Below are 19,296 nucleotides of genomic sequence, written 5' to 3'. Positions count from 1 at the left end.
ACCGGTCTATGGGAGGGAATCTGTGGCAGAAGGCGGTCTCGGAGGTAGCCAGGTCCTATGCCATGGAGCGCTTTAAAGGTGGTAACTAACACCTTAAAGCGCACCCGGAAGGCCACTGGCAACCAGTGCAGCTCGCGCAACAGCGGCGTTACATGGGAGTGACGAGTCCCTCCCAACACCGCCCGCGCGGCCGCATTCTATATTAAGGTTTTTCCTGTTGTTGGTTGATTGTATGAGACTTCCATTGATTTAAATATTTATGGATTTCACTTAATTAAATGACTTATTTATTTTACTCAGTTGTATTTCCCTTCTGAAAATAAGGGTCTCAACTTTTATTATTTACTGATAGATCCACAAGTTTCATTGGAATTGAAAATGAAGTGCCAGTTTGACTTTAAATCAGTATGGTACTATTATTCTAAATTATTTGAAATTTAATAATAAATAATAAATTAGCAATAATACTTGAAACTAATCATAGATAAAAAAACACTAGAAATAGGATAATTCATTTCTTGTAGTTACAACTACAATAGTATGCATGTTCTACAAAGACTAAGTGCCTTCAATTAAACAATAGCAACTGCTGAGGAAATATCCCCTGTATATTAATGGAGGTATAATATTTAAATCAATTAGTTGGCACTTCAGAATAATCACTTTTTAAATCAAAATGGTGCATTGAAATATAGATTTAAGATCACATAAAAACAAATACACTTATTAAAAATTAATGGTGTTATAAGGCACCTTTCCAATGTCGCAATCTGTTCCATCCATCGGTGGATCCAACTTAGTTTTACATTCTTTCTCACCTTCAACTTTACACCATAACCCAGCGCAAATAACATGCTGGAAAGAAATAAACAAATAGAAATGTATAACTTTCACAAGAAATATATTTTAAGAAGCTGTAAATGAATTCTGCTTTTGCTATAGAATATCTTCTCTTTTCATGACCTCAAAACAAAAATACTGCAAGTCTGACTGCAAAATAAAAACATATAAATATAAATAAATATATTTATTACATAAATATAAAACTGGGATTACATAAATGTATTTATTTATTATTTATATTTATAAATATAAAATTGGGATTGTCTTTTCTGGTCCTATTTTTCCTTCCATCTTCAATTTGCCTTGTGAAGGCAATTAATTAACCAATGTAAAGTTTTAGCTTTATGTAGTTTAATGGACTGTAATGAGTCTCCTGAAAACAATTTCTGTACATTCCCTGGAGAAGAATCTGATTGGGATATTTTTATTTTTATTTATTTTTTTAATTTTTTTTGTATTTTTCACTATACACCATACACCAAAAACTACATAAACATAAATCTTTTCTTCTAACAGAACAGTGCTTTACATTTTAAATATTCTTTACATCTTATTTACATTTTATGTACATCAATAATTATGTCTTTTTCTTTCTCTGTTCTAGCCAATTATAACATTTATTCCAATGATTGGGATATTTTTAATACATAACTTCAAAAGTGAACATACATAAACAAAGATAAACGTGTGAGATTAAATCATTACATTACAGAAACACTAAATTTAAAGAATAATAAAAGGCTAGAATGACAGTGATCCCATTTTATTCTTCACATAGTTTATACGTAAAGCTGCCTTTTCCATCCCTTCATGTCTAACTTGATTCCTGGCAACTACATAGACAAGTCCGGGCAATTATTCAGGCAGCGGTTTTGGAAGTGGCTGATCACTGCCTTCATCCCAGGATTGAGAAAGAATAACTGGCCCCAAAGTCACCCAGTTCTCTTTCAAGCTTAAGGCAGGATTAGAAACTCTGCTTTCCCAGTTCCTAGTCCAGCACCTTGACCACTAGGCCAAACTGGTTTGCTAAAATACACAAAATGAATTCAAATATGCATATTTCAATTTCAGAGAAGAATCGATATTAACTCAGTTCAATAATAGTAATGTGAATTAATTAATTAATTTCTAATTTGTATTATAAACTGATAAGAAAAATAGTATACAATGTAGTAAATTTAAAACTATTTCCTTATAATTATTATTATTATTATTATTATTATTATTATTATTATTATTATTATTATTATTAATTATATTTCTACCCCGCCCTTCTCCCTGCGGACTCAGGGCGGCTTACAACCATTCAAAAACAAATACACAAATACAAAAATGCCAAACTTAACATGTTAATTAAAATGAAACATTATTCTAAGACCGAAAATTCGAATTTTTTATTTATTTATTTTTTAAATTATTTTAAAACCAAATTAAAATAACCCTTAGGTTATTTTAATCATGACAAATATGTGTAGTTTTAATATTTATATTTTAATACATAAATCATTAGTAGCAATAGTATTGAGGAGGGTGTCAAACTGGCTTGTCTGAAAAGAATTGATATCACCACATGAGCCCGCATCTTTCTTACATATATCATAAGTTTGCACGAAGATCCCAAAAGGGTGAAGCTTGTTGACAGTGGTTGGAGCTGCAGACTCTTTATAGTAGTATATTAAAACTTCAAATCAAGATTACATTTTGATAATAAGATTTCAAATTCTATGGGTGGAATGAAGATGATTTGATAGGTAGGTGTTATTTTTGTATCCATGGACAGATGTGCAGGTAAGTAGGCCTGGCAAACAAACATGTTAAATCTCTCTACTGGCCAAAGAAAGAAAGGAAGAACACCGCCGGCCATGGAGAGTGAAAAGAAGAATAAGGCAGTAGGAGGTAGGAAAGAAGAAAAAAAATGAACTTTCTACTCACTGATGAGAGATTATAAAAGAGTAAAATAGAATTTGGATAGATTTTAGCACAATAAAGTTTCAAAATTATATTATCCTAGATGTAACTGTTAATAGATATTATTGTTCAATCCATTATTTTGGTGAATAAAAAATGCTGGCAAAAATGAAATGGCTATTTTACAAGTAGCTCTGTTTCTCAATATTTTAAATTTTTACTTAATATAATTATGTTTAAATTAAAATAATGTATTAAAAATTAATAAAACAATTTTCAATAAAAAGTGAAATGATCTATATTTTTACCATTTTAAAATTCATTTTAATGCAAGAAAAGGCTTCACTGTGACAACCTTCAAACTAATAAATTAGTCTTCATGCAACATTCCTGATTATTTGAGTTGGAAATATCTAGCTTATAGCCCACCATTTTACTTTTTGACCTGGAGTAATTAAGATAAAATTGAAGCTATTAATATACTTTCTTCCATTTTATTCCAAACCCTATCTTAAAAACAGAAAAATATAGCAAGCATTCTAATTCAGTAAGGCAACCTTGTTCTCCAAGGACGATAAACTTTGAATGTGTAAGAGAAATGCAAAATCTATTCTATCTTGTGAATGAAAGCTTGGCAACATATAACACCTGAAGTTTTATACCACTGCACAACCATTATAAAGGTTTGATTTGATTTGATATCTGTCATTTAAATATTGAAAAATCAGAATGGAAACAATCTGAAGAAGCTTTGGACAGTTAATAAAGGAAACATTCAGAATTATTCTATATTTCTTTATTCCTTTAATCCTTCGCTATTATTATTTCTTCAATGTTATTGTTCTGCCACAAAATACAGAAAGGCAAAACAACAAACTTTAAACCTGGGTATATTGTTAAGTCATAAATGATGGTAATCTATTATTCCTACCTGCATTTCTTGGCAGAAAGAGGCAGATGGTCCAAAAAGAATCTGGCATTGTTCATCTGCAGTGTATTTTATCCCAGGGAGCTTTGAAGGAATAATCACAGAATTGAGGCTCTGGGGATTTGTATGCAGCAAGCAGTTACTGGCCTTTGACCTGGCAATGCATAAGAGATTGGTGAATAATAACAGAGACTATTTTGTACTAATATTTAGTACAAACATATTAACTTTCTAACTACTGAGAATGACTTCCATTTTGATTTTCTAATGACAAGAAAACACCCAGTGCTGTACCCTCGATTCGGTCTGTTGTATATATACTGTATAAGGAGCTGGGAAGGCAACTTCCTTCGTAATCTGCTTTTCTCCTGATATATGCCTCTCTAGAAGGAAGGAAAGAAGGAAGAACTAAAGTGTTCATTATTATAAGTAGGTATGCAGATGGAATCACTGTATAGTCCTTCCAGTCATGGCATTTCATAGCTTCTCTTCTCCTCTCTTTTATCGCCTTGCTAAAGAATTCTAACATCTTTTTTTGTCTCAAAAGGTATGTATCAAAAGTATGATAAATTCGAAAGATTATTGACTGGAGGCAAATTAGTGACTAGAGTTCTATCACAATCTGGGACATTCATCTTACTTAGTAACATTGAATGTTATTAAATAATTAAACTCAGTGTCCATCTAACTAAAAACAATTCTGTTTTGCTGAAAATCAGATATATATAGTTGTAAATATATATATATTTACAACTACCACTATGTATATGATATGGGGTTTTAATTTTTAAGTCAATACTAATGTTTATTGAGTACTACAACAATGCTGAAATCTAAAGAAATACATTAGTAAAAATGGCTTTTGCCTCCGGTAAGCACTGGCTAATAATATTTCTGACGAATAGCAAGCAATTTTCAGAAATGGTTCTTTTCAATCAGATATAGAAACTGTTATAAGGTGCTGAAAGCTTGGCATACCTGAAATTTATAATCATCAGTAAAAAATAACTGAACAAAATAAAAGCATTATTGTAACTACATCACTTCTTGAATGAATTACCTGAGAAATCTTTCTAGATCGTCTCTGCTACAGCGGGACCATGAAACATCCCCAAGGTTTTGCCCTTTGATCCATTCTCCAGACATGATGTGGAGACCATCTGCACAAGATGGGTGGTCATTGTCATGATTTATTCCCATGCTGAAACAAGTTTGTAAAACCATGTAATTTAAGAGAAGAACAATATAAAAGCAGCATCTTAAATATTCAACCAAAAATTTGTACTCACATTTCCAACATAGAGTTAAGGATTTACACAGCAGAATGTAAATTTCCAACATAAAACAGAACCTTAACATGCTTGCAATATTCTTAGCTATTCTTATTTATAATCTTTAATTTGTGGCTTAGTGTATTCAATGAATCCAGCCAAATTGGATTATTCAACAAATCATGATTAACAGGACTATGATTACTTGAATGTATTCATTTGGTTCAGATTCATGTTTAACTGGGTAGATACATTTACATTTTGCTAAGCAATCTAATACATTATTGGTTGTGGTCTGACTTATTTCAGAAAAGTATCTGAGGTATATCATAACTCAAATAACCAGTCTTAGGTTTGTAGTTAATAATTGTTGTTTGCCATTACAACAAGTTTTATTTCCATTAGAAAAAAAAACCTGGGTTACAGGTAGTCCTCAACTTATGACCACAATTGAGCCCAAAATTTCTGTTGCTAAATGAGACAGTTAAGTGAGCTTTGTCCCATTTTACAACCTTTCTTGCCACAGTTGTTAAGTGAATCACTGCAGTTGTTAAGTTGGTAATACACTTAACAGTGAATCTGGTTTCCCCATTGATTTTGCTTGCCAAAAGGCCAAATGACCCTGAGATACTGCAACTGTCATAAATATGAGTCAGTTGCCAGCCATCTGATCACGAGACCATGAGGATGCTGCAACAGTCGTAAGTATGGAAAATTTTCAGTGCCATTGTAACTTTGAATGGTCACTAAACAAACTATTATAAGTTGAGAACTACCTGTACTGTATTGCCATTTCTTTTGCAATAAGAAGAAAATAAGCATAACATAACACAACAAAACAGAGAGATAAAAGTCTTCTATCATCCATTTGGTACAGAAATGTAGCCCTCAGAATAGCAGTTAAAAAGTAGGAATAGGTGAGATAGATGCAGATTCAAATCTCCATTTAGTCATGAAATTCAGTAGGTGATATTCAGCTAATTATAAGTCCAACATATTTTAAGGGATGTCATATATCAATAAAATTATGGTATATGTAAATTTATTTATTTTATATGCTACTGTTGGCCAACTATGAGTAGCTAACTATCCTACTATAAGCAAACAAATTTAAAACAAGCAAAATAAATAACCTCCGAAATAATATTAACAAATAAATAACCACAATAAATAACAAATTAATAATAAAATATGTTTAGTTGCCCAGTCTGGAAAATAAATGTTATAAGAAGCTTATTTTCCTGTCTCCATTCCTGGATCATTATTTTATAGTAAAGATGTAGGTTGTCTTGTGGTGAAGGAATTTGTGCATTTAAGTTATGATATCATACAGCAGAAAAAGTGTATTTTTAGAAAGATACCCATGATGGGCAATTCATAGATGAAGGATCAGACTAAATAAGCTCCACTGAAAGGAAATGGCAGCTACTCGAATATTCTACCAAGCAAACCAATCAGACATTCACTAGCAGGATATTCACAAGAGTGGAAGACAAGTCCTGAATATTGGAAGGTAAAAAGAGCAGGGGAAAATACCATAGCACTGAAGCTTATGATGTAGCTGTATTAATGTTCAAAGGATGTCTACCTGTCAGTGTGTCAAGAGGTAAAAAGAAAATTCAATGTTGAAATGATATTATAGTACTGGTGTAATCATAAGGATGAACCAAGACAAGCAGAAGAGTCAAGGCTAAACATTGATATTCTGGAAATCATGACATTGACATGAACTGAACTGAGTCACTTCACATCAGAGAAGAATCAGATCTTCTACTGCAGACTAGAAAAAAAATCACCAGAGAAATGGAGCAGCCATTAACAAAGATGCAACCACAAAAATGACAGAATGATTTCAATTTGAGTCCAAGGTCAGTCAATTAATATTAACAAAACCCAAATTTAGGCTTCAACTACTGACACATTTGAAGCAGTTCTACAGCGAGTTGAAGTACCTTACCGACCTTATATTTATTTTGAAAAAAGATGTTACACTAATTATAGTACACCAAGACCTGTTGCTGAATGTGACTCAGATCACAAGCTCCTTCTTCTAAATTAAAATATAATTAATAACCAATTCATCAGTCCAGGAAGATACTACACTTCAGTCCATAACTTTCAGCAACAATTAGGACTGAAATGAAAACCAAGAAACAACTCAATTTGATTAGTGAGATTTATTAGGAAAAAAGGTGACAGTAAAAAAAAATAATTACTACAATTGCTTTTAAATGTGAATCTTGCATATAGTTAATTCAAAGAAGCTTCTAGCTTTTTTTCCCTATTGCACTTTCAAAACAGGGATGAAGAAGCTGTACATTTCTGGGAATGCCTTGTTGTGCACTGCAGGAAAGTTCTCTTCAATTGTATTGAGGGGAGGGCTAACACACTGAAAACAGTTTGCGTATGTGGACTCCTTTCCAATACAAATTTTGGATTGGAAAGAGATCATCGGACCACCTTTCAGTCTGCCAAGACAAAACAAGCCGTGACAACTAATGGCCAGAAATAAATTATATTCAAAGTGCTGGGGAGAGACTTGGAAAATTATATCATTCCCTAGAAGCACAGGAGATCCATATTTAATCTGCGAACATTCACAGAATAGGATGTGGGCAGAGCTGGGAATCTCATTCCTCTCTCCCTTCTTACTAATATGTAGAGTAGACTAATGACTCTCCTATCTTTAGAAACACTCTCACTTACTTCCTTAATTAGCAGCTGCTTGTTTCAGAGATACTCCCATTACAGCACATTCTCTTTCTCTGGCTTTTGGAGATCTGCAGGGGAAAAACCACAAAAATCCAAAATGGACTCCAATGCTTTATTCATTAATCAACAAGCAACCAAGTGTATAGGAAGCCAGGCACAAATCTTTTAAGAAATTATTTTGCATAGGAATTATTCTTGTATTTCTAAATACAAAGATATTGGACCAATTGTTGCAGGCTTTAATCAGAAGCCTGAAGGTCACAGAAGGAGAGGAATGGAAACCAAATTCAGCAGCTTCTTGGTATATGGTCTCTAAAGCTTTTGAGTAACTTTCAATGAAATGTTTATACTTTGCAGCCCACAGCTGTAACAATAGTAAAATGGGTAGATTATCAATTTAACAAATAAGTAAAATAAATAGCTTTTCCAGGGTGTGTTAGTTCTGTTTGCTTCACTCTTAAATGGCCAAGAATTCCTAGGTATACTGTCTTTTACCTTGACCTTAAAGGATAACTCATCAGTCTTATTAGGACCATCTGGAATTTTATATTATCACTGATAATCACCATCCTGATAATACCCTCCTGTTCAGCTTGATAAAAAGATCCAGTGCCTTCTTCTTAGGTTTATCAGGCCAGTTCATCCCCTCTAAACCAGCTAGTATGTCTGATATGCATTTATTTTTTTACTCTAGAATCAAACTGAAAATGGTAGAAGAAACAAAAGAAAATGGAGGCTTTGGGCTACCAGACTGGGTCTTGTACTATCAAGCAACTGCACTAACATGATTAAAGGAATGGATAACTCTTAGAAATAAAAGACTATTATACCTAGAAGGGCATGACCTACAACTTGGATGGCATACTTTCCTATGGTATGGGAAGAACAAAATTCACAAATACTTTCAAAACCACTATGTAAGAAATGTTCTGCTTTTGACATGGGAAAAGGTAAAATCAAGAACTTACATGAAAATACCAGGATGGGTTTCGACAATGGAGGCGTTCGTACACCTAAACTTAATTAATTATGAGAAACTTGTGACTTATAAAGATATTTTGAATACTGATGGGAAACTCCAAATTAAACAAGAATTGGAAGAACAGGGCATTGAGCTATCATGGTGGCCACATCTGCAAATGCAAATGAGATATGAGAAAGATGCAAAAATATATGGTTTTTACAAAGATCAGGCAACATTAGACCAGATACTATTGTCATCAGATGGCAAATTGATTAAGAAACTGTACAGCTTTCTATTAAATTTAAAGATGGAAGATGAACAAGTTAAAGAAACAATGATAACTTGGATAAAAAACTTTGGGCACAATGTAGAGTTAGAAAAATGGCAAAAGTTATGGGAAAGAAACTACAAAATAACAAGGGCAGCTACTTATAAAGAAAATTTATATAAAATGTTCTATAGATGGCATTTACCACCTGCAAGACTAGCAAAAATGTTTAAAAATATGTCTAGCAATTGTTGGAAATGCAGACAAAATCCAGGCACGTATTATCATCTTTGGTAGACATGCCCTAAAGCAAAGAACTATTGGTCAAAACTACATAGGTGGCTAGAAAAGATGATAGGAGCACATGTAGACTATAAACCAGAATTATTTCTTTTAGGCATAATTTCAGAAAATTATGATAAGAAATGTGTATACTTAATATTACATATATTAACAGCAGCGAGAATTACATTTGCAAAGAAATACCATCTGAAGAAGACATCATTAAGAAAATTTTGGACTGTGCAGAAATGGATAGGCTCACATTGAAAATGAAGGGGAAGCAAGATTCAGAATACTTTCAAACATGGAAAAAAATTTATAAACGGTTAGAAAAACGGAATAAAGGGTAGGAATGGAAATTGTATTACTATTAATGTTAAACATATAAACCCAAACAATGTATTGTTTATTAAATACTAAAGATTGTTACTGCAAAAAATTAAAAAATATACATAAAAAATAAATAAAAAGAAGCTAAAAGAAAAAAAGTCTAATTGATGAGACATGCATATGCTCATAAAAATTCAAAGAAGCAATTACTGGAAGACCCTTAGTGAAATAAGGTCCATTGTGTCATGAATAGTCAGAAATGACTACATGAATTGAAGAACAACAATTCCTTATAACAAATTTCCTTGTGCTTCATTTAATGACATAGACAAGTTCATTTTAACAGCTTTATTTTATTTGAAAATGAGAGATAGTAAGTTGTTTTTTTCTATGTTCCACAAGCCGTTAAGAAAAAACCTGAAAACAAGCTGAAAATTTCTGCAGTTGATATATCCAAATCACCAGCTAACTTGCAGGATTTAAATTTCATATTTATAATTGCTTTTTGAAAAATCAAATGTTACCAAATGTGTTTTGTTTCAAATAAATTATCCATTGTAAGTGTTTCTTATAAATCCCACCTGAAAATGATTTTTGCTACATTTTTTGTATGATTGCATAAACAATGGCAGGCTTTAAAAATACCTCTGATAATGTACTCATGTTATGAATAAATATTTTACAAGGTCTGTTTTTATTTAAGTTTTGGGGTTTTTTTTCAAACAAATCTTATTATTAAATTGTAAAATACAATTCTCAGAAGTAAATTTTACTTTCAGTTACAAAAATAAGATAATTCTGCCAATACTCTTGACAGACTCCATATCTGAACTGAGAAGCTAACAATACATATTCCCATTTCTGTTCCTTTGTTTGTCCCACAGCACCTATATAAATATTGAAGCCATATGGTGAGAAAAGATGCTCAATTCTCCCATCTTTGAGGTTTCACCTGCATATTTTTCTAACCACATTTTGATTCCCACGTCTCTCAATCAAGTTCTGAAACAGGAAGTCAGTCCTGCTAAACAGGAAATAAATTGGAGGAAACCTGACTCAAATTTATGGTTATTTATCCAGAAACCTGCTGATTGAGTGGGGATTGCATTAATTTTGGCTTTCAGCAGGATACTTCCTCCCTGTGGACAGCAGGACCACAGTGTAAGGATTCTCTTGGATTCAGAATCCTATTGTAAAAGCAGGTGGAGGCTATGGCCTTGGAAAAAAATTCTTTAATCTCATCAGTCTTCTGATGTGAGCATTTTTCTGTTCTTTTTCATGTGAAATTTCATATCCAGAAAATATTCCATCCAGTTTCCGGAAATCCAAAAATTCATTCCTTTTTAAAAAAGAATAATTTTCCTTGCTTTCTAAATAAGTCTTTGCCAAGCACAAAGAATCAGGATGATTAAGTTCAATGAAGAAGATTTATTGCTCAAGCCTATACACAAGAATCTACTCAATTAACAGTCAGCACTAAATTGGCACTAGATAAGAGTCAAAGGAATTCAAGGGAGAACTGGACTTGGAGCATTTGTGGACACATAACAATTCTAGGCTGAGTCTTCCCTTGACTCCACACCTAGGCTCTGCCTTTTCTTCTCCTGGAGTCTCCGTTTCTATCATTTAATTATTTGCAATATTCCCAAACCACCTATCATGTGAAATATTTTTATTTGCCATTTATATGTGGAATATATAAAACATGCTATTTAAAAAACCCAGTCGCATACGAAAAGCAAAAATATCAAATGTGTCAAATCGGGGCTTAATTTTTTTCCCCTAAAAGCCACTGTATATAATTGCAAATGTAGATATTGCTTATTTCATTTACTTACTTGTGACCCATTTCATGGGCAATAGTAAATGCAAGATTCAGACCGTTGTCCTCTGCAATTATACATTTTCGTTTTTCACTACACATGCCATTCAAATATGCTATTCCTAAAAGATACAAGAATGATAATTATTTACCATATTTGATATTATCTGAGTAAATTCATTTCCTGTTATTACTAATGTTTGCATATGCTTACCAAAAATACCCCTCCCCAGTAATATTATACTGATAGGTTTCTTTAATTTCTGACAAAAGTATAATAATTAAAATACAGATACAGTATGTCTTGCTTTCTTAGGATGCATCCCTAAAAACATACATAATAATGGACATTTCAAGTGTGATGTTTAATTAAGAGCTTTATTATGCAAGGTTACAAGAAGTAACCCATACTGACTAAATCAGTATACTGCTGGTATATATTCTTTGCTACTACTGGCTTCTTTTTTTCTACATACAGTATGTGCTAGAAATTTAGATAGCATTTAAATGATTTATTGCATATTTTGGTTTGTGGTTATGTCCTTTCTAAAAGGTTTTGTTTCCCCCCAACCCATGTTTTTTAACTCAGTGGACATTTTCTAGTAATACCATAGGCATAGGGCAAACAAGTGCAGTTCCTCTGAAGAAATCAAGTACAAAGAAAAAAAAATACAAAAGAGTAGAAATAATAGTCTAGTAGCCTAGACCTAGTTTACTATTTAGTGTAATAACAGTCTAACAAACACTGTCTTAACATATCTTTAACATATTCCATGCCAAATTTCTCTGTGTACAAAGTAACATAATTTTAATGCATGCCACAATGTAAATTCAAATTGTAATATGTGTTATTTTGGATGAAACAATAAGAATTTCATCTCAATGTGACTTTGAAATTAATACATAATGGAACATTGTTAGCAGAAAATGGCTTTTCCCACTCATAATAGAAGTTCATCCAGAACAAATTATTCTTTGAAAAAGGAATGGGTTAGCAATGAGGACTTGCAATTAGTGTTATTAATCAACAATCCAATTATACAATAGTGATATATGACTTCATAGGTTCCCAAAATGTAGTTTGGAAAACCCTTTTCAAACTGACCATACTTTCTATATTATGACTGGCAAGAATTTACTGGTAAAACCATACTTTCTATTACAAATGCATTCCCTGACTTAGTTTGGCATTAACACAAACTCTAAAATTAAGCTAACCTGTTGAACTGAGCTTCTTATACATTTATTTAGTTACAAGACAGTAGCAATGCAATGGAATGTAGAAATATCATAAAAGGTAACTAGAAATTAATCTAAGAGCTGAGAGCAAAACTTTCACAACAGCCTGAGATATTCATGTCACACTGCATTAATCTCAACCTTGGAGAAGTAACATAAACATATACAGATGGACTGGCAATGGAAAAATAAAATAAAATGATACAGTGGTGATAAATAAAATAGGGAGTAAATATACTGAGGAAACGATAGGAGATTATAAGACACATATATATCCTGTTTCACTTTACAAAGCAAGAAATGAGCATCGTCAATCTATTAGCCCAATTTCTGAAAGAGAGCAATGAACTATTTCTGCTATCAACAGAACACTCATTCATTCAGTGACTATTTGTACAAAGGCATTGAATGAATAGTAGTTGCAGTTGGTCGTCAAAGTTATGGACATTGCAGAGCCTATGATCACATGATCAAAATTTGGGTGCTTGTCAGCCTTCCCACATTTATGACCACAGTGTGTGCTTAAAGTCCTCCCACAGTCTATCTGTCCCCCATTTCTGCCCTTTGCCCCCACTTGCACTCAATGCCCCCAGCTACCCCTGCCAACCCTTACTGTCCCAGGTGATCTTTGTTGTCTTCTTCCTTCCTCTGACAAGGCACATGTGGCAACTGCTTACTCACATGGAGGGAGTTGAAGCAAGAGATCAGCAGGGCAGAGCAGGAGAACCATGGAGTCCTTGACTAATGACAGCACTGTCCTTGCCTAAAGCTTGCAACTGCGACTACAGGAGCTGTTTTTGCTAGGTGGTGCAGTCACATGACAATTTATCTAATAACCATTTTGCTTAGCAGACCAGTCCCAATTAGAGTTGTTACGTGAGGACTAACTGTAACAAAACAGATATTAAAGGTTTGGATTGTCTATTTCTTATCTCCTTTGACTGCAATGGATAAGTAGAAAACATATCACATATCATTTCAGGTAAGCAATTTGGTGGCTGAACACATAGGAACATTTAGCTCTCCATATGGTCCAAATGTTTTAGTGTGTCGATCAGCACTCACTGAAGTCTCTCCTAGAAATCCTCTATTGTTTGTCTCAACCAGGATGAAATGATATATTGGCAAAAAGAATGTACATTTGGTTTACATTTGTGCTTCAAATTCTGCTACTTAACAGTGGTCTTGCCTTTTAATGCTGACATTCCACTGAATGTAGATATATACATTAATTTACTGAACATGGTTTTCAGTGAAAAATCATATAAATTGTATAAGAAAACCCACAAGCTATAAATAATAAAAAGGAACTTTATTTTAGGTTTTCCATCTATGCTAAAGGATTTATTTCAAATATATAAAAAGCCAGCTTTTTTATCTATTGAGATTCAGTGCAGCTTTGATTATCAATTTATACATGAAATCTGCTACAAAAGAAGTAACAGGAGGAGGGAGGGAGGATAAATAAAAAAGAGAAGGAACTATTAAAGCAATCTTTAAAGTACACATATCTCCACTTCAATTACAATCTGGCAGGTTTAGCCCAGCAAGCAGGTCAGATCTAGGAGCAAACTCACCTTCACTCAGAATAAATTGAATATGTTTCATTCAGAAGGAAATGTAACACTGTTTGGAATAGGCAAATATGCATTTCTCTGGACAAACATATTTCTATTGTTACTTGACCCATATCTAGAAACTCCACTTCCCTTCTTCTCCCTTTGTGTCTGTGCTTGTGCAATATCCAGTATACATTGGCTTCAAATTCTTGGTTCAAAGTGAAATGAATCCTTAGACATTATCAGCCTTCAGAGGGTGATGCATTCCAGGGACCTGTGCAGGCATGCCTCAATAGCTTTATAACAAGTTTAAATTATTGGTAGAGGGCCAAGACTAAATCCTACCGTAAAAAATAATTATCGTGTCAAAGATCAATAATCCCTATTACTTCTTCAATATAAATTAATATGACGTATACAAAACCTAAAAATAGAACTATAAGGAAGGTAAAATGTTTTCAATAATCTCCAATGAATTATGGATGAAAAAGACAGGAAGTAATTTGATAAGGTATTTCTCCGTTTGTAGTATCTACAATTAGCGAAAACTGTGTGATAAAGGGATTTTTTTCAGATAGCTTCTTCCCTCAAAAGAAATATTCTTCTTTTTAATGATTGAGTACATCTCTAGTCTCAGAGCAGCTACTAAGAAGGCTATTTCTCATATTACTTGCTAAACATGCCTCAAATGGTGGTAACGCCAAAAAAATGTTTCTAAAGGAAACACAAACAAATTCTAAAATGAATGCCGTCTTTCAAACAGTCTTGTCTCAGATCTGATAGGACTTTATACACAATAAATGCAACTGCATCTGATTCACCAGCTGGTAATCTTCATAAACTGATCAGACTTGGCAACCCTTGAATTACCCTTGAAAAGTTTCCAGAAGTTGCAATAGGTACAAATATTGTAGGCAGGCTGCTAATTGGCACAAGATTCAGGAATTATGTGATTTGTACTTAATTAAAACATTAGTAATTGTTTTCTGAGCACAATTTAAAATATTTATAATAAACTTTAAAGTCCCAAATTGGCTTAAGGGTTGACTTCTTAAAGAATTACATTTCCCACTATGAAACAGACAAGGAAGTGAGACTTTTTTGAAGATGTAACTCCTGTCAAGGCTCATCATTTTCACCAGCAGTAAAATACCAGTTGAGAGTTGCTTTTGGATCTCTGCTTTCTCAAATTTTAGGAAAACATAAATAAATATTGATATATTTCACCAAATGTTCAACAATGAATTAGCTTTTGTATTAATTTCAGTACTTCTTCAGTACTAAGTAACTTCTTAAATTCAGTTTTTTTTGTTTTCCAAGGTTTATTAGTTGCCTTGAATACTTGATAGGGTAGAAAGGTAAGTCATAAGTGAAATAAGTAAAAAACAAATAAAACAACCAGAATTTGGACTGTGTAAAAATGTTAAAAGTTATCAAATGTTCCCTGCTGAAGCTGTGAGGTGGTACAGATTTCATTTTCAAAGGGTACTTCAGAGTATATAGGACTATAGTACTTGTTTATGTCAAGCCAAAGCAGCCATGTCTTTTTCTGGCAACTGCATGAAATATTACTGCTTTGTTACATATAGAATACATGTTACATTTGTTTTCCCATGCATTCCAAAACATACTTTGGAGACTTATCAGAATTGCTGCACAACCCTATTTGCTATATACTGGTTGAAGTCATTAGCCTAGTTTTGGTATTTTGGACCAGCTAAAGTTATTCAAAAGCAATACATGAAGAGCCAATAGGATGTGCAACACTCTCCAGGAAGGATGAAAAACAGCATGAAATGGTGCCTCCAAGTCTAAATCCAACCAACAACATCAAAAAAGAAAAAGAAAAAAAAACATGCATTAGTATCAAAAGCCACCAGCAAAACTGAAAGGATCATATTGCTTCTTTCTGATGGAGATAGCCTATATAGGCAAGCAAAGCATTCTGTCTCAAAATCAAGCCCGGATGGGAAAAATAAACTAATATGAATAAGATGTGTGAGCAGGGCAACTTTAAAAAAAAAAGTAAACTGTACCGCACAAAAAAAAGCAAAATTCTGTTGCTCCAAATGTCAGTCCCATTACTGTGCTGAAATATTTTGCTATAAACATTTCTTTACACCAGAAAGCAACTGAGAATTTGCCAAGATAACAGGAAATTTCCCAACACCTTCCAAGAAACAGTTCATCTAATTCATGGTGGACTATCTTAATTAGTCTTCTTGCCCTGCAGAGGATTGATCCCAATAAATCTTAATCACAACAAATAGTCCCATGCCAATAACAAAAAAGAATAGCCCAAAACATATATTCCAATAGAGAGCAGTTCCCCGAAGATGGGTTCCAGCACGAATCCAAAAACTCAGAACAGTAAAATTTTGGTCCCGGTTACAAACCCAGACTGGATCTTGCAAAAAGCTTCTCCATTCCTAAATGGTTATTTCACTTCATACAGATAACTGTACCCAGAATGTTCCTTATTGAATAAGCAAACTCAGATATCCATTGTTTTTACAGATTGTGAAATACTCCTGTCAGGACAGTCTCAGTTTGTATGGTGAAATCTTACCATGCAGGAAATTGGAAGATAGCAGCATAAGTCCCAATATTATTATGACCGATTCCTGAAAATAAGATTACTGTGTGGCAGAATGGGTGGTGTATGAACAGACGCCTTATTTTGTCCTGATCACTCAGAGCTTTTTTACATAGCCTAAGTTAATCACATACTGAAGATAACTCAGCAAATTGATGTGGAACACATGAATAGAGGAAATTACATGAACCTCAACCCTAACCTTTGGAGAAGAAAGGCTGAACTTGTGGTTTATTTTTCCTTTTCACTAGTAGATAAGAGTTCTATTAACAACACCAGGTTGCATTAGATATGGGTCTTCCCTCTGGTGTTTGGCAACTATTTGTCTTTTAACAAGGGGAGAGTCAGGGTTCTCCTCTTACTGGGGAGACAAAGTAGGAGAACAGAAGGGGGAACTTAGCAAAGTGACCTACTTCTCCTCTTGACCAGCAGCCAAACAGTCACTTCCTTTGCTTTCTCTTCTTTTTTTCAGCCAGCAACCCAATAATGGGAGATAAACTACTTTTCTTCGTTCTTTCCCTACTCTGCAGGACATCCATGGTAAGAGAAGGAGAGCGAATGGAGCTAATGGGTCACTTCAATTTGTCTCCTCTAGTGGCAGAAGTAGACGGAAGAGAAACTGGGGGGAGTGGGAGAACGAAGCCCATGACCTCTGGTTTCAGTTTTCCGGAAAACCAGGATGGAGAACTATCAACAGAAGAACCATTTTCCATTCCTTCTCTTTCTGTTTGTCTCCCTCTTTCTTGGCAAAAGAAATAGGGAGAGAGATTGAGGGACCAGGTCTTTTCTCTATCTCAATTTCTCTTGCTGTAAGAGAAGTAGCAGATAATATCTCTCTTAATGGTAGAGTGCTTGTCTGTGACCATAATAAAGATTGATTGATTGATTGATTGATTCAGGTTCCGATTGCATCGAGGGGATTATTTTACAGGGTTGAAAAATTGAAAGCAGAAAACCCATGTTTTTTCTGCTGCCATTCACTGGTATCGAAGGAGATATTCCCTACCCTGCTTCTCTCCTCTCTCTACTTTTTGTGAGCAGAGAGCCTCTATTTTTCCTTACTGCCAAAACAAATTAGGAATTGAAAATGCAAGTAGCACTTTTTTTCCTGGAATATTTTTGGATATAGCACTTTAGTATCTAGTATTGGATAACAACATTTCAGTGCTGCTGACTAAAAGAGCTATCAAAAAGAAAAGAATGGAGCACCTACTTCAGTGACCAGAATTATAATAAATCATGTACAGATAAAAAAAAAATCCTGAGATTTTCAAATATTACACAAAGCAATAAACATGGGCAAAAAAGCTAAAACTGTAAGTAGTATTTGACTTATAACCATTTGTTTATGGTTATAAGATGGTTGAGACTGTTCAAAGTTACAATTGCACTGGAAAAAGTGACCTATGACCTCATGCTTATGACCATTGCATAACCCCCATGATCACATGATCAAAATTTGGGCACTTGGCAAATAACATGTATTTACAAGAGTTGCAGTGTACGAGAGTCACATTTGCGACTTTCCTACTGGGTTTCTAACTAGCAAAATCAATGGGGAGAGCTGGATTAGCCTAACAAATGTGTAATTCAATTAACTGCAATGAATGGCTTAACAACCATAACAAAAAACTTAACAACTGCCTTGCTTTGCAATCGAATTTCTAATCTCAATTGTGGTCATAAGTCTATCTGAATTTTGTGATTGTGGCTTTCTGATTTTTGACAAATTGCAGTGATGAAAAAACATTCTTTTCAGACAAACAGATATCATCAAACAATTGTCCCATTTAATTTTATTTTACCATTCATTTTCTACATCCCATTAAAATTATATAGCAGTCTAGAATTCCTTTTAGAAGATGAGTTTTCCTGGGAAAACTGCACTGTCTTTGGAACAAGGTACCCCAAATTTAGAACCACTTTACAAAGACAGCAGAGTGTTTCAAGTGCTACCTTCAGAAAGAAGGGGAAAAGCAGGAAAGTAGGAAACATTTGCTGGAGAAGCTGGGTCTGAAAAAGAGACAAAACTGGTGCAGGAAACTGGGAGAGAAAGCAGCTGGGTGAATGAATGCTTGCTGACACTTGCTGGGGCAGGCCCATTTTTTCAGCACCATTGTAACTTCAAGTGGTCACTAAACAAATTGCCATAAGTCGAGGACTAGACATGTTATAGTTTTTTTCTTAATTCCACTACTGCAAAGACTGATAATATTCTATGCCTGTAATAGTTGAGATAATGTAAAAATGCCCTTGCTCTTTTAAAGAAATTAACTTTAGAATCTAGATGCAATGAAATCAGTATTTTATTCATTTTATTTTTTAATTAGACAATGTTGTAGTTAAGCATGAAACTTGTATAAAACATTAGCTACTGAATTCAAATCAATTATTGTTTGCAAATTAGTTTCAGGTCTTGTCTTTTGCTATTAGTTAGAAAACAAAAACTAGATTGAAAGGAACAGCTGCTCCTGTTTAACCATCACAGCATTAGGTAAGAGAAAGATATTCTTCTCTCTCTCTCTCCCTCCCTCCCTCTCCCTGTGTGTGTGTGTGTGTGTGTGTGTGTGTGTG

At 33.7% G+C, this 19,296-nt stretch overlaps 1 protein-coding gene across 1 annotated transcript in view; it reads right to left on the bottom strand.

Annotated features, from left to right (window-relative positions):
- The window catches only part of ADAMTS19 (ADAM metallopeptidase with thrombospondin type 1 motif 19), a 103,629-nt gene that overhangs the window by 32,394 nt on the left and 51,939 nt on the right, over nt 1–19,296 (bottom strand). Inside the window, exons 8-11 of the mRNA XM_015815259.2 lie at nt 11,345–11,450; nt 4,740–4,880; nt 3,683–3,833; nt 754–855 (exon numbers count right to left, since the gene is read on the bottom strand). Coding sequence (XP_015670745.2) covers nt 754–855; nt 3,683–3,833; nt 4,740–4,880; nt 11,345–11,450 — 500 coding nt within the window. The remainder of the gene's footprint in view (nt 1–753; nt 856–3,682; nt 3,834–4,739; nt 4,881–11,344; nt 11,451–19,296) is intronic.

The sequence above is a fragment of the Protobothrops mucrosquamatus genome, unplaced genomic scaffold (genome assembly GCF_001527695.2).
Source record: "Protobothrops mucrosquamatus isolate PMUCROS unplaced genomic scaffold, P.Mucros_1.0 scaffold329, whole genome shotgun sequence".
Taxonomy (NCBI): domain Eukaryota; kingdom Metazoa; phylum Chordata; class Lepidosauria; order Squamata; family Viperidae; genus Protobothrops; species Protobothrops mucrosquamatus.
The sequence above is the reverse complement of the archived record's forward strand: the minus strand, read 5'-3'. Positions and strand labels throughout refer to the sequence as shown.